The following is a 24,955-nucleotide window of genomic DNA, read 5'->3' on the forward strand; positions in this document are numbered from 1 at the left end:
TTAAAACAACAATATTCATTTATTGTATCTCCTGGTTTCTGTAGGGTCAGAAATTCAGGAATATTCTGACTTGGGGGTCTTTTAAGATGTTGGCCAGACAGCAGTCATCTGAAAGCTTGACTAGAGCTGGAGGATTTTCTTTCAAGATGGCTGGCAAGTTGGTGCTATTGGTGGGAGATCTTAGATCTTCCCCACACGGGCCTCTCCACAGCCTGTTTGAGTGTCCTTAGGACATGGTGGCCCCCAGAGCAGACAATCTGAGAGAGAACAAGGCAGAAGCTACAGTGCTTCTTATGACCTTGCCTTGGCACAATTCCACCACGTTCTACTTATTAGAAACAAGTCCAATCACCATTCCAGGGGAGGTATACTAGGTTCCACCTTTTAAAGGGAGGGGTGTCAAAGAACTTATAGCCATATTTTAAAACCAACAAAAGGTATCATGCTAAATCAGAATAAACTATCAATTTAGTCAAATGGGAAGGTAAAGACAGTGAGAAACGAAGAATGAACATTTATTGGCTACCTGATATGACCTAGGCCCTGTACTTCATATACACTATTGTGTTTAATTTCACCAAAACATTCGCAGCTTTACAGGTGGGGAAAATGAGTCTCCAGGAGGACATATAACTTGTCCAAAGAGCCATCACTAGTAGGTGTCAGAGGAGCATGTCAAGCCCGAGGTCCCAGCTGTGCCATCACCCTACCTCAGTGGGAAATGGAAAGCAGCAAGAATGATCAGGGCATCCCCAATTATTTGCTGCCTTGACTTATCTAAGCCCTGACCATTTTTTTTTTTTTTTTTTTTTTAGCTCAGATGCAGCTTCATTCAGTGTTTTAACATGATTACTTCACAATTAGGTATTATTGTGCTGTCCATTTTTGAGTTTTTGTATCCAGTCCTGTTGCACAGTCTGTATCCCTTCAGCTCCAATTACCCATTATCTTACCCTGTTTCTAACTCCTGCTGGACTCTGTTACCAATGACATATTCCAAGTTTATTCTCGAATGTCGGTTCACATCAGTGGGACCATACAGTATTTGTCCTTTATTTTTGGCTAGACTCACTCAGCATAATGTTCTCTAGGTCCATCCATGTTATTACATGCTTCATAAGTTTATCCTGTCTTAAAGCTGCATAATATTCCATCGTATGTATATACCACAGTTTGTTTAGCCATTCTTCTGTTGATGGACATTTTGGCTGTTTCCATCTCTTTGCAATTGTAAATAATCTGCTATAAACATTGGTGTGCAAATGTCCGTTTGTGTCTTTGCCCTTAAGTCCTTTGAGTAGATACCCAGCAATGGTATTGCTGGGTCGTATGGCAATTCTATATTCAGCTTTTTGAGGAACCGTCAAACTGCCTTCCACAGTGGTTGCACCATTTGACATTCCCACCAACAGTGGATAAGTGTGCCTCTTTTTCCGCATCCTCTCCAGCACTTGCCATTTTCTGTTTTGTTGATAATGGCCATTCTGGTGGGTGTGAGATGATATCTCATTGTGGTTTTGATTTGCATTTCTCTAATGGAGCCCTGACCATTTTGCCACCAGTGAGAAATGTGGTTAATACCCCAAGTTGGATGAGCTGTTTACTTTGTTTCTAAATCCTCTGTAATAGAGTAGATGTTAATTCTCCTTGAAATGCACCTCCCATGCCTCCTGCTGGTGCCAGGTATTTTCCCAGTCCTGACAGTGCCGTGCCTCTCCTCACCCATGGCTGTGAAAGCAAGCAAGCCTTTTTTCCCATTATGGTAGGCTGTGGCATAGAAGGGCAATGGAGTCAGCAGAGCAAGGGTGGCACTGAGCACAGGGGTGTGTGAGGACAAGGGGATTGAGCCCAGCCCAGCTGGGTAAAGATAGGACAGCCCATCCGCCCTGGTGCCATGCTGGGCTGCAGTGCCCTGATAAGGCCCAGGAATGGCCCACCCAACTCTGCGTCCTCTTCCAAATATAGATTTCTCTCAGTTGTCAGTTGTCACGTGGATGTTTTCCTCCAAAGGTAGCTAGCTGCCTCTTCTCTACTGGGAGATGGGACCTGATCCAGGGTGGAACCAGCTCTTTGGGGTGACAAAGATGACTGGCAATGGGCTGTGGAGAAAGCACTCTGAAGTCCTGCCTCTTCTACCCTCACTTCCCCTATCAGCATTAGCCCCTCTGTTTCTCTTAGGAAACAAATTTTCCTGATGGATTCTCTGGTCAACCCTGTCCTTTCTGCAAGAACTCATGCCTGGAGATTCAGTGTATTCTGCTCCTCCGGTAGTCCCAGCTCCTAAGACACATTTCCTTGTATAGAGAATTCTCCTTTGGTTGAAGTTCAAGGAACCAGTTGTTATCATTGGAGCCAGAGATGAAATAAGAGGCAGGTCACCTGGGCCATTAATCAGGGCTCCAGCCTATAAGTCTAAAGTCTTTTCATACTGTATGAAAACGATGTAGAATGTTGACTTACTGGAATTCCTCTTAGGAAGTACCAGGGTTGAAAGAATACTATGATGAAATACTCCGAGGTGAGGAAAGGCCTTGAGATGTCTAGCATTAATTGGTCACCAAAGATGAGGATTTGTTAAGAGCAGGCTTTTTTTGTCTTGGGCAGGGTTTGTGTGGTTGAAGCCCATTACTGTCCCCCCAACCCCACTTTGGGCCTCCGCCATTCTCTGTGCCCAACTACTTTGGTAAAGAGTAACAGATATTTAAAGGTTATTAACAGAAGGTACACCAAGTTGTTAGCTCCCACGCAGAAGCAACCAGGTCTTGATCTGCCCCTGGTTAGAGTCAGTGTATGTGCCAGGCTGCCCTCTGAGCAGGGGGCTTTAGAGGATGTATCACGGAAGCTACTGTTTGGGATACAGGGAGACCCACAAGCTAACTTCTCACTGTCCATCTTCCCCTCAGACCTTCTCCTTGACTTTAAGGCCATTTGGATTGACTGAATTTTCCTTTTCCTCCAGCTGGGGTTGATCCCTCACATGGAAGGCCCCAGGACATTTGACATCATTGAGTGAAGCATGGTGAGCTCACAGCCTGTCTGAGGACAGCTGCAAGTTGGTACCAATTCATGCTAAGTGCAGGTGAATAAAACTGCCTGATGGCCTAGTGCCCTCACAGTCAGCCCTATTGCCCTGAGACCCCAGGAATGTGTGGCCTTGGGTCTCTGAGAGAGTTTAGCCTAATGGAGAAAAGTACCAGAGTAATAAATTCCACCAGCATGTATGGAGCACGTACCTTGTCCAAGGCAGTGTGCCAGGTGCTTTAGCTGGACTGCTGCCCTCACACAGCACCCCTAGGAGGTAAGTGCATTCTTACCTACCCTGTCTTAAGAGTAAGGAACCACAGGCATAAGGAGGCTAAATAACTTGCCCAAGGCAGTTAATAGGTGGGGTCAAGATTCGAAGGCTGATATCTCAGACTCCAGAGGCCTTTGGGCCACTTTGTCTCTCTGACAGACAATGCTTGTGACCCCCAATTCTTGTCTCTTCTGTCCCTCTGCTCTATTCTACCCCTCTCCCGGAGGAGCAAGGCCGGGGGCAGCTCATGTGATTACTGCAGCGAGACAGGTTTTTTTGGTGCCTAGGAAGCGTCTGAGGTGAGGCAGAAACAGTTGACTGCAGAGATACCACCACCATGACCACGTTTAGCTGGAGGGGAGACTGCAGACGGCCTTTCTTCCTCTTCCCCATCCCCCCAGCCTCAAGGAAAAGAGAGACACGGGGAGGGTCCCCCAGGATTGCCACGCATGGCTGGCTGGCTTTCTGTGTGCAGGGCATTGAGGCTGGCTAATTGACAGACAGTAAACATGGATAAAGACTTTGGGACAGAGAAGGGGGTTGTTGGTGGGATGAGGCAGGCTGAGGCCTTGGAGGGCGGGGGTGAGCCCAGGGATTTGGGTAAAGCCCAGATGGCTCTCTGCCATGTCCCCATCTGGGCCTCCACTGACTTTAAGCCAAGGGAGCAGGGCCTAGCGGACAAAGGCTGCTGAGCACATGAAGGAAACCGTGGGGGTGGGGGTGGGGGCAGGGGCAGCCTGGAGGAAAGTGGAAGTAAGGGGTTTCTACTTCAGTGTGAAGACTGCCAGCTTGGGGGTCCCCTCCTGGTACCCCCTCCCCCATTCCCTTACTCCTTTCTGGGGAGCTGTGCCTCGGCTCACCTGCTCCGGCGAGGGAGGCCAGGGGGATGGGGTTTCCCAGGCAGGCCTGGGACAGCACTACTTGGTGTGAATATTAAGTTTCCCTGCCAGGGGCTGGGGACCCTGGGGCCCGGCGGATGGCAGAGCTCAGGGAGACACTCGACGCTGCAGCATCGGCCCTGAACCCAGAAGGCTGGAGTCCCGGTCAGGTCCAGGCCCTGGCACAGGCCGGGATCTCGAGGGAGGGTGGGGGAAGGGCCCAGCAGGCAGCATCTGATTCATCCCACTTCTTCCCTACTTCCAAGGCTTCTTATTGTCCTTAGTCCTCTGAGGAAGAGAGGACCAGGGACAACCCAGCTCTTGGCAGGCAGATGTTCTCACTCCAGGCCCTTTCTGCCTTGGCGCCTAACCCACCTGAGTCAAGCCACAGGGAGCCACCTCGCCATGAACAGCTACCCTCCCCCTGCTCCCCCTTTACAAACCCACCCTGGGCTTTGCCGCCTAGGCACAGCCTCACCTTCTCCCAGAGAGACCCCGGATGAAGACCTGAGTCCACAGTTCATCCCAGCCGCTTACTACTTTGGGCAAGTCACTAACCCTCTGGGAACTTCAGTTTCCTAATCTGCAAACAGGGAAGCGGCTACCTCCTTGCTGAGGTGTTGTGAGGCTCCAATAAGATGAGGCCTGTAGCGCAGTCTGCTTCCCTCCCCAGGGCTCAGGGAACTTTCCCGACCTTTACTTACAGGCTATGTGACCTCTACATCCTACTGACCCTGTGTCCTAATCTCTCTGTGGCCCTTCTTTCTGCCCCATTTCACCACCTCAGCCTAGCCTCCTCATTTCCCACCTGAATTCATTTCAACAGCCTCTCGATGGCCTCCAAGCTCCCTGGCTCTACTCCCTGAGACATTTCAGCTCTACACGGCTAGAGCCAGAGCTCTTTAATATCCAGTTGTGGTCGTTTGATCCCTGTGAGGCTGCCTCTGACTTGGAAGAAAGATAAACTCCGATTTCCTTCACATATAAGGAGCCTATTTGCAATTGGGCCTCCGCCTGCCTCGGCTTTATTTCTACAGTGCCACCCCACTCGCCCCACTCCAGCCGCCTGCTTTCACATTGCTGTGCCATTGCACCTGCAGTTCCCTCTGCTCAGTGTGTCCTTCCCCAGCTCACCTAACAACCAACTCTTCATCCTTCCAGGGCAGAGGGGAAGGAACCTGACATGTTTTTGATTTGCATTATCTCCCAAGGTAGGTGCTATTATCATCCCCACTTTACAGGTGATTTAACTAAGTCTCAAGTGGTTAAACAATTCAAATTCAACTCAAAGTCAGTTCAAACAATTCAAGCCCAGATCAGCCATACTTTGCGACAACTGTCTCCCAGCAAAGATGTCTCCTCCGTGAAGTGCTCTCCCAGTCCAAGGGCAGAGGCTGGTGGGGGACATAATGTGTCATATGAGTTTCAGAGAACCAAAAAGTTTCTGTTGAGCGAAATTGCATGAAAATTCAGACCAACAAACAGATTCACAAAATGCTACATTCAAGGACCTGATCTGGGTGCTGTGTGGCACAAAAAGCCAATTGGGGTGGTTAGAGTGGGCCATAACAAGTGCTGGCAAGGAAAGGGAGAAATTGGAACACTCAATCCTGGTACATGGCTGCTGGGAATATAAAATGCTACGACCTCTCCTTGGAAAACAACTTGACATTTCTCAAAAGGTTGCACATGAGTTACTATAAGACTAGGTTCCCCTCCTAGGCATAGTTCCAAAAGAAAAATTCAGAACTGAAAGGCTATGTACTGTGTGATTCCATTTATGTGAAATGCCCAGAATATGTAAATCTGTGGAGACAAAATAGATTAGTGTCTGCCCGAGGCTGGGGAAGGGTGGAAATGGGGGGCAGAGGTAGGGTGACTCCTAATGGGTGTGAGTTTCTTTGGGGTGGTGGTTACAAAATGCTATGAATAGACTAAAACTGTCTAATCGTACACTTTCAGTGGGTGAATTTTACAGTATGTGAATCATATCGCAGTAAAGCTGTTATTTAAAAATTACTTGTATAAAACCTATACAACCTAAATGCCCAACAATAGATTGGTTGAGAAAATTGTGATAACTGATAGTATACAATACAGTGATTTAAAATTATATAAAATGTTCATATGAAAAAGTTTTAAGATTATTGAACAGGCAAAAAGGAGTAACAGAACTCAAAATAGAGTAATTGATTCCATTCTGTTCAGTAAATTGTGTGTGTGTGTGTGTATGTGTTTGCATAAGAAAATGGAAAGATCAATTTGTTGAAATAATTGCTAGGTGGGGCATCGCCATAGATAAGTTTTACCCGTTTTTCCTTCCTTCTGCATGAATTTTTTGATATTTCCAGGTCAGTAAACATGTATTCGTTGTATCATTTATAAAAAGAGTCATTAAAAAGTTATCCCTGGGGTGCGAGGGTGATTCAGTGATAGAATTCTCGCCTGCTGTGCTGGAGACCCGGGGTTCGATCCCCGGCCCAAGCACTTCCCAAACAAATAAGCAAGCAAACAAACAAAAACTGAACCAAACAAAAATTCAACAAATGGTGCTTCAATAAAGGGATATTCACATGGAAAAGAAATGAAATGTGACCCCTGCCATACAGCATACAAAGGAAAAAAAAAGAAGTCATCCCTGCCCCTCTTCCGGTTCACAGTCTGGCAAAGAGGACAGAAACAAACATTACAAGGCAGGCTGAGGGCTTGGGAGAGGGTGAGGTTGTCCTGCTGAGGGCTCTCGTGCGACCTCCTGGAGAGGGTTGCAGTTGGAAATTATGGCCAGAAGAAGTATTTTGGGGCCTATAGTTCTTGGGTTTCCAGGGGACAAGCACGGAGGGGCAAAAGGCAGTTCTCTTTGGCTGCCCCCGAAGACACTGTGTGCTGCGGCCCAGTCCTCCCCCAGAGCTGGCTAAATAATTCCAGGTAGAGATTGAGGGGTGGCGGTGAAGACATCTGTGAGACCTCGAATTTGAACAGGAGCTGGATCAGCGTCCCCGCCCCCCCCCCCCCCACCTTCCCAGCCAAGTGGGTGATGACAGGCGGCAGGACGCGGTTCCTGCCTTCCATCTTCTCTTTCTTTTTGAAGAGCCGCCAGTTCCTCTCAAGATGGGGCAGCACCCAGTGGGCTGTGAACAGAAGTCAGAGGCTGCGAAATGAAACAACCTTCAAAGATCAACAGGAAGCAGGGAAATAAATCACGAGGAGAATGACTTCGGGAGGGTGTATGTTGGGTTTGGTGTTACTTTTCGTGGTATCGGTGGCTCTGGTGGTGGGGAGTTGAGACCAGAGGCAGGAAGCTGGGTTTCCCAGCTTCAGCCTTTGATGGCTTCCTGGTCTCCACGGGCCTGTGAGGAAAGGGCCCCTCTTTGTAATGAACCAACTCTTTTAAGTTGCCTTTGGCTTTGAAAGGTTTTAATCTGTTCTGGTGAAGCTCCTGCTTCTGTGAGGGGCCTCTCATATGTTGAATAAGATAGCATGGTAACCGGGTCTACGCATTGCCTTTAAATCACGGCATTATGACAGCCCCATGCCTACACATGGCGCTCACTCAAAGGGACCCACAACCCACCCCAAATTCAAAGTCACCGATGGAAGGAAAAGAGCACCTGACTAGAAGTCAAAAGACAAGTTTGAATCTCAGCCTTGTGACTTAAGGCAAGTTTCTCTATGTCTCTGAGCTTTGGTTTCCTCCTCTGAAAATGGATGATTAAATGAGCTATAGCACCTGAAAGCACTTAGCCCTGCTTCACAGGCACTGAGGAATACGTGATGTATTACCTGAGTCTATCTGGAGAGGACATGAGCGCCTTCTGGGGCATAAAAGGTGAGCTTGCAAATTAGCATCCAGACCAGCAAGTGCCCAGTGACAGGGGACTATGGTGATGGAGCAGGAAGGAGTTGAGTTTTGGGACTTAGAAACTGCCCAAAGGCCCTGCCAGAAAGAACCACTTCTTTTTCCTCTGTTCGTCCTGCTCCTCCACCACCACCTCCTGCCCCCATTTCACCCATATCCACTCCACACCCCCCACCTAGCATCTTCTTTCTTGTTGGCCTTTCTGGCTACCACTTATTTTAATGGGTGTCTTGGCTACTCCTTACCCTGTTGAGTGTCTCAAGGGCAAAGAAATGGCCTGAAGGGAAAACAGCAAAGTGGAACAAAACAGACTTTGTTTAAAACCCTGGCTCTGCTGAGGAGTGAGACTTTGGGCAACCTAACCCCTCTGAGTCTCGGTTTCTTCACCTGGAAAGAAGGAATAATGAAGAGTACCTACCTCATGCGGAAGTGTTTTGAGGACTAAAGGAAAAGTTGCATGTAAAGATTTAGACAGATGTAAACCCTCAGTGAGTCTTATTTCTTCTTTCCCCTGCATGTGTGATACAACACTGAACAGGGCCCCAGCTTCCAGAACTCGGCCAGGTTTCAGCCATGCCCTTCCCACAAAGTTGCCTTTCTGAACGACACTCCAATGACTGGGTTATTGCAAATGTGGGCCCTTTTAGATCCCTGGGTCCCAAAGCTGGCTGCACAGCAGGATCACCTGTGGAAACTTCTTAAAAATACAGATTCCTTGGCCCATCTCATCTAACAAATCATATGTAGAAATGGAGCCTGGAAAGTTACACTTTTAAAATGCTCCTTGGATGACTCAGATTCAGGCAGAAATTCACTCTGTTTTAGAGAAAACACCCTTCTCTTGTATTAAAGCTCCTTGTTAGCAAACTTTGAGCCATTTTGCTCTATTATTCAGAACACACAACTGACATTGAGGAGTTGTGTTTATTTTTTCATAAGTTTGAGAAATATCCATTGAGTGCCTTCTTAATAGTTAGGAAGTTAGGCTCCAGGCCATTTCACAGCCACTGGCATGGCTATCATCAAAAGGTAAATAAGTGCTGGAAAGGGGGTAGAGAAATTAGAAACCTCCTACACTGCTAGTGGCAATGTAAGACGGTGCAGCCACTTTGGGAAACAGTCTGGCAGTTCCTCAAAAGCTTACACCTAACTACCATAGACCCAGCAAATCCAATCCTAGGGATGTACGCAAGAGAAATAAAAACATATGTCCACACAAAAAACTCATACACAAATATTCATAGCAGCATTATTCATAATAGCCCCAAAGTGGAAATACCCTGAATGCCCATCAATTGATGAATGGATAAAGAAAAGATGGTATTTCTATACAATGGAATATTCTTCACCCATAAAAAGAACTGAAGTACCAATCAATACATGCTACAGCATGGATGAACCTTGGAAATATTACGCTAAGTGAAAGTTACAAAAGACCACATATTGTATGATTCCATTTATATGAAATTGTCCAGAATAGATAAATCTATAGAGACAGAGAATAGATTAGCTATGGCCTATAGCTGGACTTTGGAGGGAAAATGAGGAATGACCACTAATGGCCTGGGGTTTCTTTTATGGATGATGAAAATGCTCTAAAATTGATTGTGGTGATGGTTCCCAAACCCTGTGAATATACTTACACTATCTAATTGTGCATTTTAAATGAGTACATTTTATGATATATGGATTATACGCCAACAACGTGGTTATAAAAACTTTTTTTTTCTTAAAGAGTTTAGGCTCTGGAGGCTGATACCCCAGATTGAAATTCCGGCTCTGCCGTTCACTCACTGGGCAATTCTGAGGCAGTAATATAACCTCCCTATGCCTTGGTTTCCTCAGACAGCTGTGAAGATTGACTTAATACATGAAAAAGCTTAGAAGAATACCTGGCCTATACTAAGTGTTCAGTAAATATTGGCTATTATTACTTAGAGTCAGGAATGTTCTAGATCTGTGCTGTCTGTCTAATATAGTGAATACTAGCACAAGCAATTGAATTAGTCCAAATTGAGAGGAACTGAAGTATAAAATACACACTAGATGTCAAAGATTTAGTATGCAAAGTAAAATACCTCATTAATTTTTACATTGATTAAATGTTGAAATGATAATTTTGATATATTGGGCTAAGTGAAAAAATTAGTAAAATTAATTTCACCTTTTTCTCTTTACTTTTTTTTTAAACTAAATTGTATAGTGCGCAACTAACATCATACTTAACGGTGGAAGACTGAAAGTTTTCCCCTAAACTCAGGAATAAGACAAGGGTGTCTGTTCTTGTCATGTCTACTAACCATTGTACTAGAGGTTCTAGTCAAGGAAATTAGACAAGAAAATGAAATAAAGCACATCCAGAACGGAAAGAAAGAAATGAAACTCTATTGAGCTTTCATATAGAAATTTCTAAGGAATCTATACACGCACACATACACCTACATACACACAATCTATTAGCATTAATAAATACGTTCAGCCCAGTTGCAGGATTCAAGATCTATAAATAACAATCAACTGTGTTTCTATGCACTGCAATGAACAGCATGAAAATGAAATCAGGAAAACAATTCCATTTATAATAGTACCAAAAAGAATAAAATAGGAATAAATTAAACAAAAGAGGTGAAAATTTAACAAAAGAAGTGGACAAACATCCTGTGTTCATGGACTGGAAGACTTGATGTTGTTAAGATGACAATACTCCCTAAATTGATCCAAAGATTCAATTCAGTCCCCCATCAAAATTCCCACTGGCTTCATTATAGAAACTGACAAGCTGATCCTAAAATTCATATGGAAATGCAAGGAACCCAGAATAGTCAAAACAATCTTGGAAAGAATAACAAAGTTGGAAGACCCACACTTCCCAATTCCAAACCTTAACACAAAACTACAGGAATCAAGACAAATAAATCAATGATATAGAATTGAAAGTCCAGAAATAAATCCTCATATTTAAGGGCAATTGATTTTTAAAATTTATTTTGTTTTACTTTATCTGTCTTCAATTGATTTTTTTATCTTTTTTTATTAATTAAAAAAAATTAACAAAGCATTAAGATATCATTCCATTCTACATATAAATCAGTAATTCTTAATATCATCACATAGTTGCATATTCATCATTTCTTAGAACATTTGCATCGATTTAGAAAAAGAAATAAAGACAACAGAAAAAGAAATAAAACGATAATACAGGAAAAAAAGATCATACATACCATACCCCTTACCCTTCGCTTTCATTTAGCACTAGCATTTCAAACTAAATTATTTTAACATTTGTTCCCCCCTATTATTTATTTTTATTCCATATGTTCTACTCTTCTTTGATATAGTAGCTAAAAGGAGCATCAGACACAAGGTTTTCACATTCACAGAGTGTCATTGTGAAAGCTATATCATTGTTCAATCATCAAGAAACATGGCTCCTGGAACACAGCTCTACATTTTCAGGCAGTTCCCTCCAGCCTCTCCACTACATCTTGAACAACAAGGTGATATCTACTTAATGCATAAGAATAACCTCCAGGATAACCTCTCAACTCTGTTTGGAATCTCTCAGCCATTGACACTTAGTCTCATTTCACTCTTCCCCCTTTGGTTGAGAAGTTTCTTTCAATCCTTGATGTTAATTCTCAGCTCATTCTAGGGTTTTTCTTATTCCCTTGATGCTGAGTCTCAGTTCATTCCAGGATTTCTGTCCCACATTGCCAGGAAGGTCCACACCCCTGGGAGTCATGTCCCATGCAGAGAGGGGGAGGGTGGTGAGACTGCTCGTCATGTTGGCTAGAGAGAGAGGCCACATCTGAGCAACGAAAGAGGCTCTCTTGGGGGTGACTCTTAGGCCTAAATTTTAAGCAGACTTGACCTATCCTTTGTGGGGTTAAGTTTCATATGAACAAACCCCAAGACTGGGGGCTCAGCCTATAGCTTTGGTTGTCCACACTGCTTGTGAGAATATCAAGAATTCAATTTGGGGAAGTTGAATTTCTCCCCACTCTCACCATTCCCCGAAGGGGGCTTGCAAATACTTTTCCAGTCACTGATCAAATCACTCTGGGATTCATCGGGGCATCACTCTGGACAAACCAACAAAATCTCATGTGCTACCTGAGATTCCAAGTACTTATGACATTCAATCAAACTATCTACATGAGTTATATTAGGAAATGCTCTAGTCAAAATATAAATTTTGTAACAAATAAACATTTTTTGCTTTAGTCTCACACATAAGGTGACATTTTAAAGTATTAATTATCATCTGCAATAATGCCATTCCTTTGTTCTTCCTCATGCAAAAACATTTTTAAAATTTGTGCATTGTATATTTCACTATTATTATACACTCTAGGCATTCCTAGATTATACCATCTCAATCTTTAACATCTATCTTTCTTTCAGATTTCATTTATATCCCCATCCCTCCTCCCTCTATCATTCTCACATGCAGCTTCATTCAGTGTTTTAACATAATTACATTACAGTTAGGTAGTATTGTGCTGTCCATTTCTGAGTTTTTGTATCCAGTCCTGTTGCACAGTCTGTATCCCTTCAGCTCCAATTACCCAACATCTTACCCTATTTCTATCTCCTGATGGTCTCTGTTACCAATGACATATTCCAAGTTTATTCACTAATGTCAGTTCATATCAGTGAGACCATACAGTATTTGTCCTTTAGTTTTTGGCTAGTCTCACTCAGCATAATGTTCTCAAGGTCCATCCATGTTGTTACATACTTCATAAGTTTATTCTGTCTTAGAGCTGCATAATATTCCATCGTATGTATATACCACAGTATGTTTAGCCACTCGTCTGTTGATGGACATTTTGGCTGTTTCCATCTCTTTGCAATTGTAAATAATGCTGCTATAAATATTGGTGTGCAAGTGTCCATTTGTGTCTTTGCCCTTAAGTCCTCTGAGTAGATACCTAGCAATGGTATTGCTGGGTCATATGGCAATTCCATATTCAGCTTTTTGAGGAACCGCCAAACTGCCTTCCACAGTGGTTGCACCATTTGACATTCCCACCAACAGTGAATAAGTGTGCCTCTTTCTCCACATCCTCTCCAGCACTTGTCATTTTCTGTTTTGTTGATAATGGCCATTCTGGTGGGTGTGAGATGATATCTCATTGTGGTTTTGATTTGCATTTCTCTAATGGCCAGGGACTTTGAGCATCTCTTCATGTGCCTTTTGGCCATTTGTATTTCCTCGTCTGAGAAGTGTCTGTTCAAGTCTTTTTCCCATTTTGTAATTGGATTGGCTGTCTTTTTGTTGTTGAGTTGAACAATCTCTTTATAAATTCTGGATACTAGACCTTTATCTGGTATGTCGTTTCCAAATATTGTCTCCCATTGTGTAGGCTGTCTTTTTACTTTCTTGATGAAGTTCTTTGATGCACAAAAGTGTTTAATTTTGAGGAGCTCCCATTTCTTTCTTTCTTTCTTCAGTGCTCTTGCTTTAGTTCAGTTGATTTTTGACAAGGGTGCTGAGACCATTCAATAGAGGAAAGAACCTTTTCAATAAACGGTGCTGGCTCATCTAGATAGCCACAAGCAAAAGAGTAAAGTTGGACCCCTAATCACAATGTACAAAAATTAACTCAAGGCGGATCAAAGACCTAAATGTAAGACTATAACTATAGAAATCTTAGAAGAAATCATAAGTATAAATCTTTGTGACCTTGGATTTGGCAAATGTTTCTTAGAAGACACACCAAAGGACACACACAGACACACACACATACAAAAGTAAAAGAAAAAATAAATTGGACATGAGCAAAATTAAAAACTGATGTTCTGCAGTCACTTTGGTAAACAGTTTGGCAGTTCCTTTAAAGGGTACCCATAGGATTATCAGATGATTTAACATTTCTACCTAGGAATAGGTAGAAATGTTTCATTTCTCTACCCAAGAGAAATGAAAACATATGTCTACCCCAAAACTTGCTCACAAATGCTCATAGCAGCATTCATCAACTGATAAATGGAAAAACAAAAATGTGCTATATCAATACAATGGAATACTATTTGGCAATAGAAAGAAACTAAGTTCTAATACATGGGTGAATGTTGAAGACATCACTATAAGTAAAAGTCAGACACAAAGCCCAGAAATTGTAATTATTCCATTTGTATGAAATGCTCCCAGTAGGCAAATCTATAGTGACAGAAACTACATTAGTGGTTTCCAGGGCACTGGGGAAAAGAGGAATAGGGAGTGACTGCTAATGAGCATGGAGTTTCTTTCTGGGGTGTTAAAAATATTCTAAAATTAGTGGTGATGGATGCATAACCTTGTGAATATACTAAAAAAAAAAACACTGAATTATATACTTTTAAATAGTGAATTTTATGGTATGTGAATTAGATTTCAATTTTTAAAAAATAAAAAAGTATTACAAATGTGGCTCTCAATATGTTTGTATTGGACAGTGCTCTAGGCACTGGGACACCACAGTGAACGAGAACCCACAAAGCTGCAGTTCTTTCATAAAGTAGAACTGACTCCAGAATGGGTCAAGGCAAGGCAGTAAGAATAGTTCAGTGTTGCCCTCATCCCTCACTGGGAAAATCATCGGAGAACACGTGGCAGAATCACAAAGCAGCCACAGCTAGCTGGTCCATGCATTACGTGCTCCAACATTTTACAATGGAGGGGAATAGTCTGGGTCGGCGTGTAACTTGCCTAAGATCACACAGCTGGTTTGAGGCAGGGCAGAACTACACCCTCTGCCTCCCGACTCCAGTGTCACTGTGTGAAGCTGTCTGTGACCAAACACTCAACAAGGAAGGGAAACCCCACGTCTCTTCCTGGAATACCAGCCTACCAGAGCCCGGTCACCAGGCAGCCCCCACAATCCCCTAGAGAAGTGCCTGTGCCTTGACCCAGCAATCCCACTCCCAGGACTTTGTCCCCCACACACCCTCACACATGCACAACTGGGACCTGCTACAACATTGTTTCTAATGGAAAACACTGGAAGCAACCTCAGTGTTCATCGGCGGGAGGCTGGTTAAATGTATTATGGGGTGTCCACAAAGGAGTGAGTAAGAAAGGTATTTGCATACTGATTGGGAACAAATTCCAAGATTCACCATTCAGTAAAAAGTGTAAGGTGAAGGGAGTGCGTGGAATGTTACAAATTGTGTGCAAGATGGATGTGGAATATACTCTTTCCTTGCATATGCACAGATCTGAGAAACTGGTGTGATTGCTTGACTCCTGGGGGGGTGGGGGAACTGAGTGATTTGGTGACTGGGACAGAAGAGAAATTTTGAAATGTATATCCCTGTTCTTTTTTTTAATCTGGTGCATAAATCACATATTCAAATAATTCTTTTAAATTTTAATAAAAGAAATATGAATCAAAGACTTTGCAGATGTTTTTCTGCCCTTTTGAAAATAGTTTATATTTAATAGGTTATAGAAAAGTCAGCTGACATAAAGTGAATGGAAATGGAAGTACACTTAAAGATTATAAGAATAATTTATATTGGGAGAAAAACACAAACTGGTAGTAAACAGCAAAGTATAAAAGGAAGGAAGACAGGAAAACTGCAAGTCTTTTGTAAATGAGTAGACTCCTCAGCTAAAAGAGAAAATTAGATTGAAGAAATAATTTAGTTTACTGTTCAGTGGCAGGTGGATCTGCGTTAACACAAAGGTAGGCTAAGTGCAAACCTTGTTACCAGTTTTGATGAAGGTGTGCTGAGATTTTAGATTTGACTCTAAAATCCCCTTGTCCACCATATGTGAAGCTTAGCATAGGAATTGATTTGAAAAAAATTTTTTCATGTTGGTAAAAATCAAGATATAGATGTTTTATTTATAAAACTGTACCTTAAATATTCATTAACCGCCTTAAAAAAAAAAAAACAATAAAGGGGGTGCAAGGGTAGTTCAGTGATAGAATTCTCGCCTGCCATGCGGGAGACCTGGGTTCAATTCCCAATCCATCCACTTCCCAAAACACAAACAAGCAAAACAAACAAAAACAAACAAAGAAACAAAATGGTGCTGGAATAACGGGATACTCATATGGAAAAAGAATGAAATGTGACCCTGCCATACAGCATACAAAACAAACAAACAATAAAAAACCTCTTATTGCTGGAGGATGGGGAGTTGCGCACAACCCAGGAAACCTGCAGAGCTGTTATACAAATCCAAAGGAGGACTCCCAGGCCAGGTTTGACTTGAGCCGCAGCACGTGCTGAAAGTCAGGAAAGCAAGTGGCTATTTGCTCTGCTGGCTGAGCCACCGCCACTTCTCTTCAGTTTAGGAGTGGAGAGCAGGCCCCCATCCCATTTTTGCCTCCAGGGAGGTTGAGGAGCTTTAGGCTGAGCCTTGAGTCCTGAGAACCTGTGCTCTGGTTAACTAGGAGGGGAGCTGCCGGTGCCCTGCACCCTACCCCCTCCACCCTGCATGCAGCTCTGCTGGGAGGTGTTTCCTCCAGCTTTCCAGAGAGCCCTTAGGACCATGAAACTGCCTGAGGGCTCCTGCATCTAACTGAGAGTCCCCAGCTTGATGTGGGAGATAGACAGGTAGCACTGTCTGATCCAACAGTACTCCTGCTGTCCTGGCCTCCCAGGGACAGAGTGAGGACCACAGAGGACAGTGGGAAGCAACAAAGCCCCGACTGGCTTCTCAGGAACATCGGTGTTTCCATGAGGGAAGACGTGGCTTACTCCCCAAAATGGCTCTGTAGTTAAAAAATTAAAACCTAGGAAAGGTTAGGAACACAGAGTCAATCAGGCCTGTCACTGCAGACCTTCTCAGAGCCTTGAGTACGCTGATGTGCATTGTGACATGTGGGATGCAGCTATAGTATGTATCATTTTCCGAACTTATTTGACTGCAGAACCAGCTTGGAGGAAAACACCTTATAATATCTCCTAGAATAAAGGTAATCCCCAGAATATAATTTGAAAAAATGCTGATTAGCTGAAAGTAGGGTAAACACAAAATACTATTGAAAGGCACATGGTTGAGATAATATAAATTCCTGTCATTAAAGCCTCCTAATCGGTTTCCCTGGTCTAGCTTACTGTGTTAAATGTTTTTTAAGCTGTGGATCATAAACCATTAGTGGATAGTGAAATCAATTTACAGGGTCATAACCTGCGTAAAAACAAATGAAATCAGATAGATTGAAAAAAAAACCAGAATGCACCGCATTTAACAAGGGTAAATATTTTCTTGTGACACATGCATACACACATGCATGTGCTGGGTTGCAACAGAAAAACGCATTTCTTACCGTGGGTGGTAGTGAAAAAGTTTGAGAAACACTGCTACAGAGCTCCTCTCCAGGGCAAACTCTGGTGTGAGGGTTGCCTTCGTCTTCCAGGTGAGCCTGCACAACTGTCTGGGGAGTGCTTTGGGGACTGGTGCCTCTCCCTGGCTGTGTGATTATGGGACAGATTCTAGAATTAGCAGTGTTATCTTGCTGGACCCAGAGAACGAGAGGCCCCCTTTGTTACCCAATATGCTGCAGAAATGCAACTGGTCTTTCATCCGTTTTTCAAATGCTGCCTAGCCCTCCTGACCAGAAAGCACATTTCTGCATAAGGAGACTCTGAATTGTTGATATTCTAGCTTCTTTTTTTTTTTGCCGTACCATATTATTTATTGCCACAATTGTAATAACAAGATTAGAAACGATGTCCATTAATGGGAAATAAGAGGAATTTAATGTTAACCATGTATCATGACAGTACAATGAACATTAGGAACTATGTTTAAAAGAATGAGCAAGAAAATATGATCCATAAAAACTTGTGAGATACAGCTTAATCTGTACTTAGACAAAAATGTATAACCTTAAACAATTTATATTAGAAAAGAAAACTGAAAATCACTGATCTAAATATCTACCTCAAGAAGCTAGAAAAAGAAATGCAAACTAAATCCAAAGACAGCAGAAGGAAGGAAATACTAAAGGTAAAAGCAGAACTTATTGAAACAGAAAACATACCATAAAAAGAATAACACCAAAATATTGCTTTTTGAAAACACTGTAAAAGTGATCAACTCCTGGCCAGATTGATCATGAAAAAAAGAAGGTTCACATTATCAATATTGGGAATGAAAAAGGGACATCATTACAGATCCTGTAGCCACTAAAAAGAAAACGACATTAAAGTACAATTTTTCCAGAGTTTAAAAAGAAGGAACGCTTTCCAGCCTCTTTTATGAGGCTAGCATAACTCTGATACTAAAACCTAAACAAGGATGTTATAAGAAAGAAAAAAATTAGACAAATCTCTCACATGATTATAGATGTAAGACCATACCCTGTGATGTGTCAAATATATAATGCATCACATTACGTACTAAGGGCACATATTCCAGGAATGAAAATTTTTTTTAACGTTCAAAATCAATCAATATAATTCATCATGTTAACAGAATAAAATAGAAAACCATATAAACATTTCGATGAATGGACAAAAAGACATTTGATATAAAGCAGCTCTCATTCATAATAAACATTTGTAAAAGCTTAGTAAACTGAGAATAGAAGGGGATTTCTTCAATTTGATTTTTAAAAAATGAAGAATAAACAAATATTATACTTAATGGTGAACTATTGAATGCTTCTCTCCTGAAAGATAAGGAATGAGAAACAAAGACGCTTGTTATCATCACTTCTATATAACATCTGGAGGTTCTCATCAGGACAAATATGGCAAGAACAAGAAATAAAATTGTGTAAGCATAGCTACAGTAGAAATCAAACTCTCGTTATTTGTATTAATTCATCTCCCTACCTGCAAATTCAGATTATAAGACTACTTGAGGTGTACAGACTTTCACTAACTTAAACAGAGCCTAAACATTATGTAAATAGTTGTTTCATACAGCCAGGTACCTCCAGAGACTTCTTAGAGAAGGAAAGAGGTTGGGAAAAGCCCCATCACAAGAATGACTTAAAAAAAAATCCTCTCTCTTTCAAATCCACTTCAAGTAAAAATGGTGTCTTGAGACAGAGAAAGTTTGGCCTTTGACAGCCAAGGAGCCAAGATAGAGCAGGGTCAGAAGATATAAGCTAAGCAATGAAAGGTTGAACACTGAGAACATTTTCCCATACAAACATGTTTGCCTGGTAGTTAAATTCTGTAGGATTTTATGTACACTGTAGGTGAAGCAGCCTTAGGATTAAAGTTGTCTGTCAAGGCTGCCACAGGATTTTGAGTGTCCTATGTAACTTTTTCCCTCTGCAGGAATATGCAATTTAGTTAAAACTGGCGGAAGAGAAAGAGGAAACAACAAAATTTGGGGACATTATTTATAATCTGAGAGCCTCTTATAGATCAAAGGGTGGAAGTTACCCTTTGAAGATACCGAAAGACAAACCTGTTTAACTATCCCAGGGATTCCCCCTCATTTGAAATTTTATCTCCTTGTTTCTACTCCTCTGATTCTGTCAATGTTGATATTAAAGAGTCTTTAGAATCTAGGAATGTAGCTTTCAAACACTTGGTAGCAACTGTTTATACTTTTACTTTTGTATGACTGGCTTGAGCTGCATTCATTGTTGCACCAGTGGTACAGGAAGAGCCTTGTATAGCATTGTACTGTATGAAAACAGCCATGGAATGCCAAAACTTTCTAACAACAGCAGATGTGGTCTGTTCACTACAATTGCTGCTGAACCCAAAGAGCTTGAAAGCACAATAATGCTCTCCAGGAGGGATCCGGCATTAACCACCATCACTGGTGACATTTGTATGAGTGCTGGCCATATGCCTGGCAGTATTGAAAGCACTTTACATGTTTAACAACCTTGGAAGGTGTATTAGTCAAGGTTTTCTAGAGAAACGGAACCAACAGGAGATGTCTGTAAATAAGAGATTTATAAAAGTGTCTCGTGCAACTGTGGGAAAGCAAGAGTCCAAAATCCATAGGGTAGGCTGCAAGGCTAGCAATTCGAATGAAGGTCCATTCTTAGCTTTTCTGGGGAAACTCTGGATTCCTTCTCTTAGCTCACCTTGGCTCTCTCCAGGTTCTGGCTTGTTTAGCATCTCATGGAAAGGCATATGGCAATTTCTGCTGGCCTCTGGCTTCTGTCTGGCTTCTGCTGGCCCTCTCAGCCCTGGGTATCTCCTGGGACTTGTGCATTTCTAAATGTCTGTGTCCTGATTGCTTCTCTCTCTGTCGGCCCTCCAAGCATCTCCAAATGTCTGCGCCTAAGCTTTCTTCTAACTCGAGATTCTTGGGTCAACTTATTCAGGGTGTGACTCCAACACCTTAAGCTCTGAAGAACTCATTTTGACTTTGTGCCTCGAGATTTCTCTTTTGAATGTCCTGCTTTGGCATAAGTCATTTCCTTGCTATGGTTTCCATTGTCTGTGATGAATGAGTATTTAAAACTTTGGGGAGTTCCCAGTTGACCAGCTGCAGTCAATGTCCTGTGATGCAACATTTGAACCTCAGTTAAGTAGGTGGTCTTTGTCAAAGTCCCACTTCTGCCGATGAGAGGCTGTGAGACTTTGGGCAAATGACCTAAACCCTCTGTGCTTCTCTTTGCTCATTTGTCATATGGTGGTAATGAAATCTGCCAGGGAGGGTGGGAGGATTAAATGAGACAGTCCCCGCAAGACATTACCACAGTCCTGGTGCATCGCAAGAGCTCAACTGAGAGTTAGCTATTTCTAACCACTGCTCCTCCCACTACTTTGTATTTTATTTTTATTGTGAAAAGTAGTATACATATAAAAAAAGCAATAAATTTGAAAGCATACTGCAACAATTAGTTATAGAACAGATTTCAGAGTTTGGTATGGGTTACAGTTCCATAACTTTAGGTTTTTCCTTCTAGCTGCTCCAAAACATTGGAGACTAAAAGAAATATCCATCTAATGATTCAGCAGTCATACTCATTTGTTAAATTCTATTTTCTCTTTTATAACTCCACCTTCTCCTTTGATCTTTCTTCCATTCTTCACGGGTATTTGGGCTATGGCCATTCTACCTTTTTCATGTTGGAAAGGGCTGTCAATAATATGGGATAGGGGGATCGAACTAGTTGATGTTCTGGAAAGGTTGGCCCCTCTGGGTTCCAGGATTTATCTGGCCTAGGAACCCATCTGAAGGTTGCAGGTTTCTGGAAAGTAATCATAGTGTACAGAAACGTTGCCACTGCTTCTTTGCAGTGTCATTTATCTGTTTACATGAAATTTAGGGTGATCTGGTCCAGTCCTCTTTGTCTGGGGATCTTTGAAGGGTTGTAAAAGAGCTTCAAATATTCAGAATTGAGTCCTCAAACTTCCAGAAGTCTCTACCTAAAATCCCTAGCTTTCCTTCACCTCCTCCCTGGGTAGAGAGGCTCTGGAGCGATGAGTTCAGGTGGGCTGTCCTGTGCCTTGGGAGAGCACATAGGGCCTTCTGATATTCCACCTTCCCTGCAGGGTGACCAACCATCCGGTTTATCCAGAACTTTCTCCTGGTTTTAATATTGAAATTTCCATGCCCTGGGAAACTCCTTCATCCCAGGCAAATCAGGACAGTTGATTTGTCTACTTCCGGTCTACTTCCCAAACTCTCCTCAATTGCCTTTATGTCCCCAACCAGCATCTCACTTGGAACCACCCCACCTTTCCCAGAATACTCTGCTTTTCTGTCCCCTGGGTTAGGCTCTGGCTCCCTTACCCCCTGATTTCAGATTACCCAGTTCACCGGCACTCCTCAGTTGACCTCTTTCCAACTGGGCTCTGTGTGTCCCTTGAGGCCAAGGACCATGTCTTGCCATACCCAAGTCAGTCTTGTATCCTATAGCACCTCACATGGCTGACAGTAGAGGTTCAGTAAAGACCAGCCAAGAGGAAGCAGGGGAGCAAAGAAGGGTGAGTAGATTGGGCGCCAAGCAGCCGGCACACCATCAAGGAGGAGCTGCCAGGACTCCCCCACTTCTCTCCCTGCTCAACAAACAAACCCAGGGTAGCCCCTTCTGGGTTCTGCACCTGTGCTCTTGCCAAGCTTAAGCCAGACTGACCAAGAGTCCTCCTTTTGGACCAGAAGAACCAGCAGCAAGGTTGATAGGGACTCTGACCTAGTGTTGGTCAATAGGTTATCTTATTAGGAGCACAGGCTTTTTATTAGAAACACCAATTCCTGGGCTCTACCTCAGACTTCAACAGATCCCCTGCCAGGTTAGGCCCAGGAATTTACTTTTGAACAGGTGGTTCTGATATAGTTTAAGATGTCCTAATCCAGCTGTAGAACTTCTTCACCTGCCCATCTCCCAGATACTTTCCCTGGACAGGAGCCCTGGCTCTCTGTCCTCAGGCGAGGAAAATGTAAGGCCAGGAATTCCAGGACAGGGAGCAGGTGTGTGAGGGAGTTGCCTGACCCTTCCCCACCCTGAGCTGGCCCCTGGAATCCGCAATTGACGAAAAGAAGGTCCTGGCTGAAGGCCCAGTCCTGGGTCTTCCCTCTTCCAGCACATGATCTTCCTGGAAGGGTAAAGTCAAAAGCCTTTGTTTTGAGTTTTTATTAATTTTATTAATCCTCGAGATGTTCTTAAGCTAGACCCTAAAAGGGACCATGGAGATCCTCAGGAGAGCGCCCGAATCCCCTGAAATCGAGTGTAGTGCGCGCGTGTGTGCGGCACATGTGTGGACGTGCGTGTGCCCGTGTGCTTTTCTGGGGTGAGGTGGTGTAGTAGGATGGTTAGAAGTGTAGACTTAGGAGCCCAGCTCACCGAGTTCGAAGCCTGGTGATCCCAGCGAGTTGCTTCACCTTGCTGGGGCGGCGCTTCCCCACTCGGGAGAGGGCCGTGGTGAGGACTAGAGAATCGCTCCCGCGAGGCCCCACAGCCGTGCAGGCGGCACCGCGGGACAGTAGCTCTCCGCACCCCTCAGAGAGGTCGGTGATGCCCCGGCCCCGGCGTTCTCTTGGGCAGGGCGGCGGGGGGAGGCTGCAGCCTGGCGGCAGGGGCCGCTGAGGACGCTGGCAGCTCCCGCGGGGCGGGTGGCGGGGCTGTGCGAGGGCGGCCGTCGTGGGACTTCGCCAGCCTTTCGCGAGGATGAACGCAGAGGCTGCCCTGAGCGCCCTCCGTCGGCCACAGAACCAGCGCTCGGGGAAAGCTCCGCAACCACCACCATCCTCTCGGCCCGCTCCACTCCTACCAACGCCCGTCTTCCATCCCACCAGGGCGGTCGGGAAAACGGTCGGGTCCAGCCGCGCGCCCCGCCCCGCCCAGCCCCGCGGCCCCGCGCCCCCCACCCCCGCCCCGCGCGCTCCCCCACCCTCCCCCGCCCCTCGCTTCCCCGTCCCCTGCGGGCGAGGCTGCAGCCGGGACAGACGCCACACCGCGGCAGACCTCTGGGCGGGGGAGAACCGCTGCATCCCGGCTCGCAGCTGGAAATGAAGTGCCCCCTCCCTGGCGCCTCCTCCCCCTCCGTCCTCCAGGCTGCCGGGGACCTCCCAGGCCAGCTCCAGCTATCGCTGGGGCATCAGGGCTGTGCTGAAGACAGCTCAGGTGCCCTGGAGCCCTAAGAAGGTGCCAGAGAGTCTGACAACAGTGGCTCAGGGAGGACCTGACTAAAAATAGAATCACAAAATCTCAAGCCACACAGGCGCTGGGAGGCCCTGATGGGCACCCGGTCCTGCTTCCCCTCAGGGTAGGAATCCCCTGAAGCTACCCTCCCAGGCTGGCCTGGCACTTGCTGAAAACGCTCTGGGGCTCTCTCCAGGGATTGAGCTGTCCCAGGGTGAGGCCTGGGGAGCTGGACGTTGAGGGACATCTTGAGCGCTTCCTATGGTCAGGAAGATTACAAGGCAGTCTCTGCAACCAGCCTCTCCTTGATTACCTCCAGGAACAGGGTACTCACTATGGCCTCCCAAGATGGGAGGGATGATGGGGTTAACAGATAAGAGCAGACTCTGGAGCCAGATGTGGGTGGGTCACAGCCACATTCAACATGACCAGAGTCACTGAACTTGGGTCCTCATCTGTGATGTGGGGACCCATAATTCATTGTGGGCACCTGCTTCCCAGGTGGCTGGAGGGCTATTTAAGCCAGTGTAGAGGACAGCACTTAGCATGATGTGGGACACTGTCTTCAGTAGATGGCAGCTGTAGGTATTTGAAAGCAGATGTGACACCCATTTTTCCGGTCTCCTTCTCCTGCCCCCTTGACAGTGATGGGCCTAAGGCTGAGTGGCATCCCCCAAGTACAATTTGCAGGTGATGTGGCACTCTCCCCCTTAGAACTTCTCTGACACCGCAGATGCCCAGTGCTTCACATTTTTTCTTCTAGAAGGCAACCCAAAAGAGGAAACAGATAACTCAGCAGAAAAGCGCTTTGGGAGGTGGTGGTGGGGAGCGAGGTGCTGAGCTCCATCAAGGCAGAGCGGAGGGGCCGCGGCAGCCGGGCAAGTCCGGGCGGCTGGATCCCCAGTGTCTTCCAGGCATGGACCCTGTGCCCCATGATCTCTGGGGTAACGTCCCTCTCTTCTCCCAGGAGGGAGAGGGTTCCCTGGAAACTGCCCACTGACTGGCCACAGTGCGATGGAGGTCACTGGGGATTGTTTGTGACTCTGAGAGGGACCCGATGTCTTCCCTGGGAGACAGTGGGAGTGGTTGAGATTTGAAGCTGGGAGCCAGCCTGCCTTGTTGCTAATCTCGCCCCGGCCACTGGCCCTCTCTAAGCCTCATGTGTAAAAAATGGGAAATAACCACCTCACACACGCTTTGAGAAACAAATAAGATAGCCTGTATGAAAGCACGCAGCATGTTCCGCCATTGTTGTTAATAGTAGATGCTCAGGGGACCCTCAAGTTGTGTCGGGGATGGTACAAAGGTGGGGTGTCCTGGGCTCTGCTCCTGGTGGTTTGACGAGCCACAGCCCATCTGCCTCTGTTTCCGTGGCTTTGAAAGGCTTGGCCCAATATTCTGGGGTGTCAGAGCA

General features: G+C 44.6%; 1 protein-coding gene across 1 annotated transcript; it reads right to left on the reverse strand.

The window, feature by feature from the left end:
• On the reverse strand, positions 1–23,204 carry LOC143654272 (uncharacterized). The gene is made up of 2 exons (XM_077125993.1): positions 22,744–23,204; positions 1–257 (listed from the first exon to the last, which is right to left on the reverse strand). The coding sequence occupies exon 1, from the start codon at positions 23,144–23,146 to the stop codon at positions 22,829–22,831; it is 318 nt and encodes a 105-aa protein (XP_076982108.1). The 5' UTR covers positions 23,147–23,204; the 3' UTR covers positions 1–257; positions 22,744–22,828.
• Between the last annotated feature and the right edge of the window lie 1,751 nt (positions 23,205–24,955).

The sequence above is a fragment of the Tamandua tetradactyla genome, chromosome 13 (genome assembly GCF_023851605.1).
Source record: "Tamandua tetradactyla isolate mTamTet1 chromosome 13, mTamTet1.pri, whole genome shotgun sequence".
NCBI classification, from domain to species: Eukaryota; Metazoa; Chordata; class Mammalia; order Pilosa; family Myrmecophagidae; genus Tamandua; species Tamandua tetradactyla.

Coding starts and splice junctions, on each gene's coding strand:
- LOC143654272 (XM_077125993.1), bottom strand. CDS start 23,146: ATGGTGGTGGTTGCGGAGCTTTCCCCGAGCGCTGGTTCTGTGGCCGAC.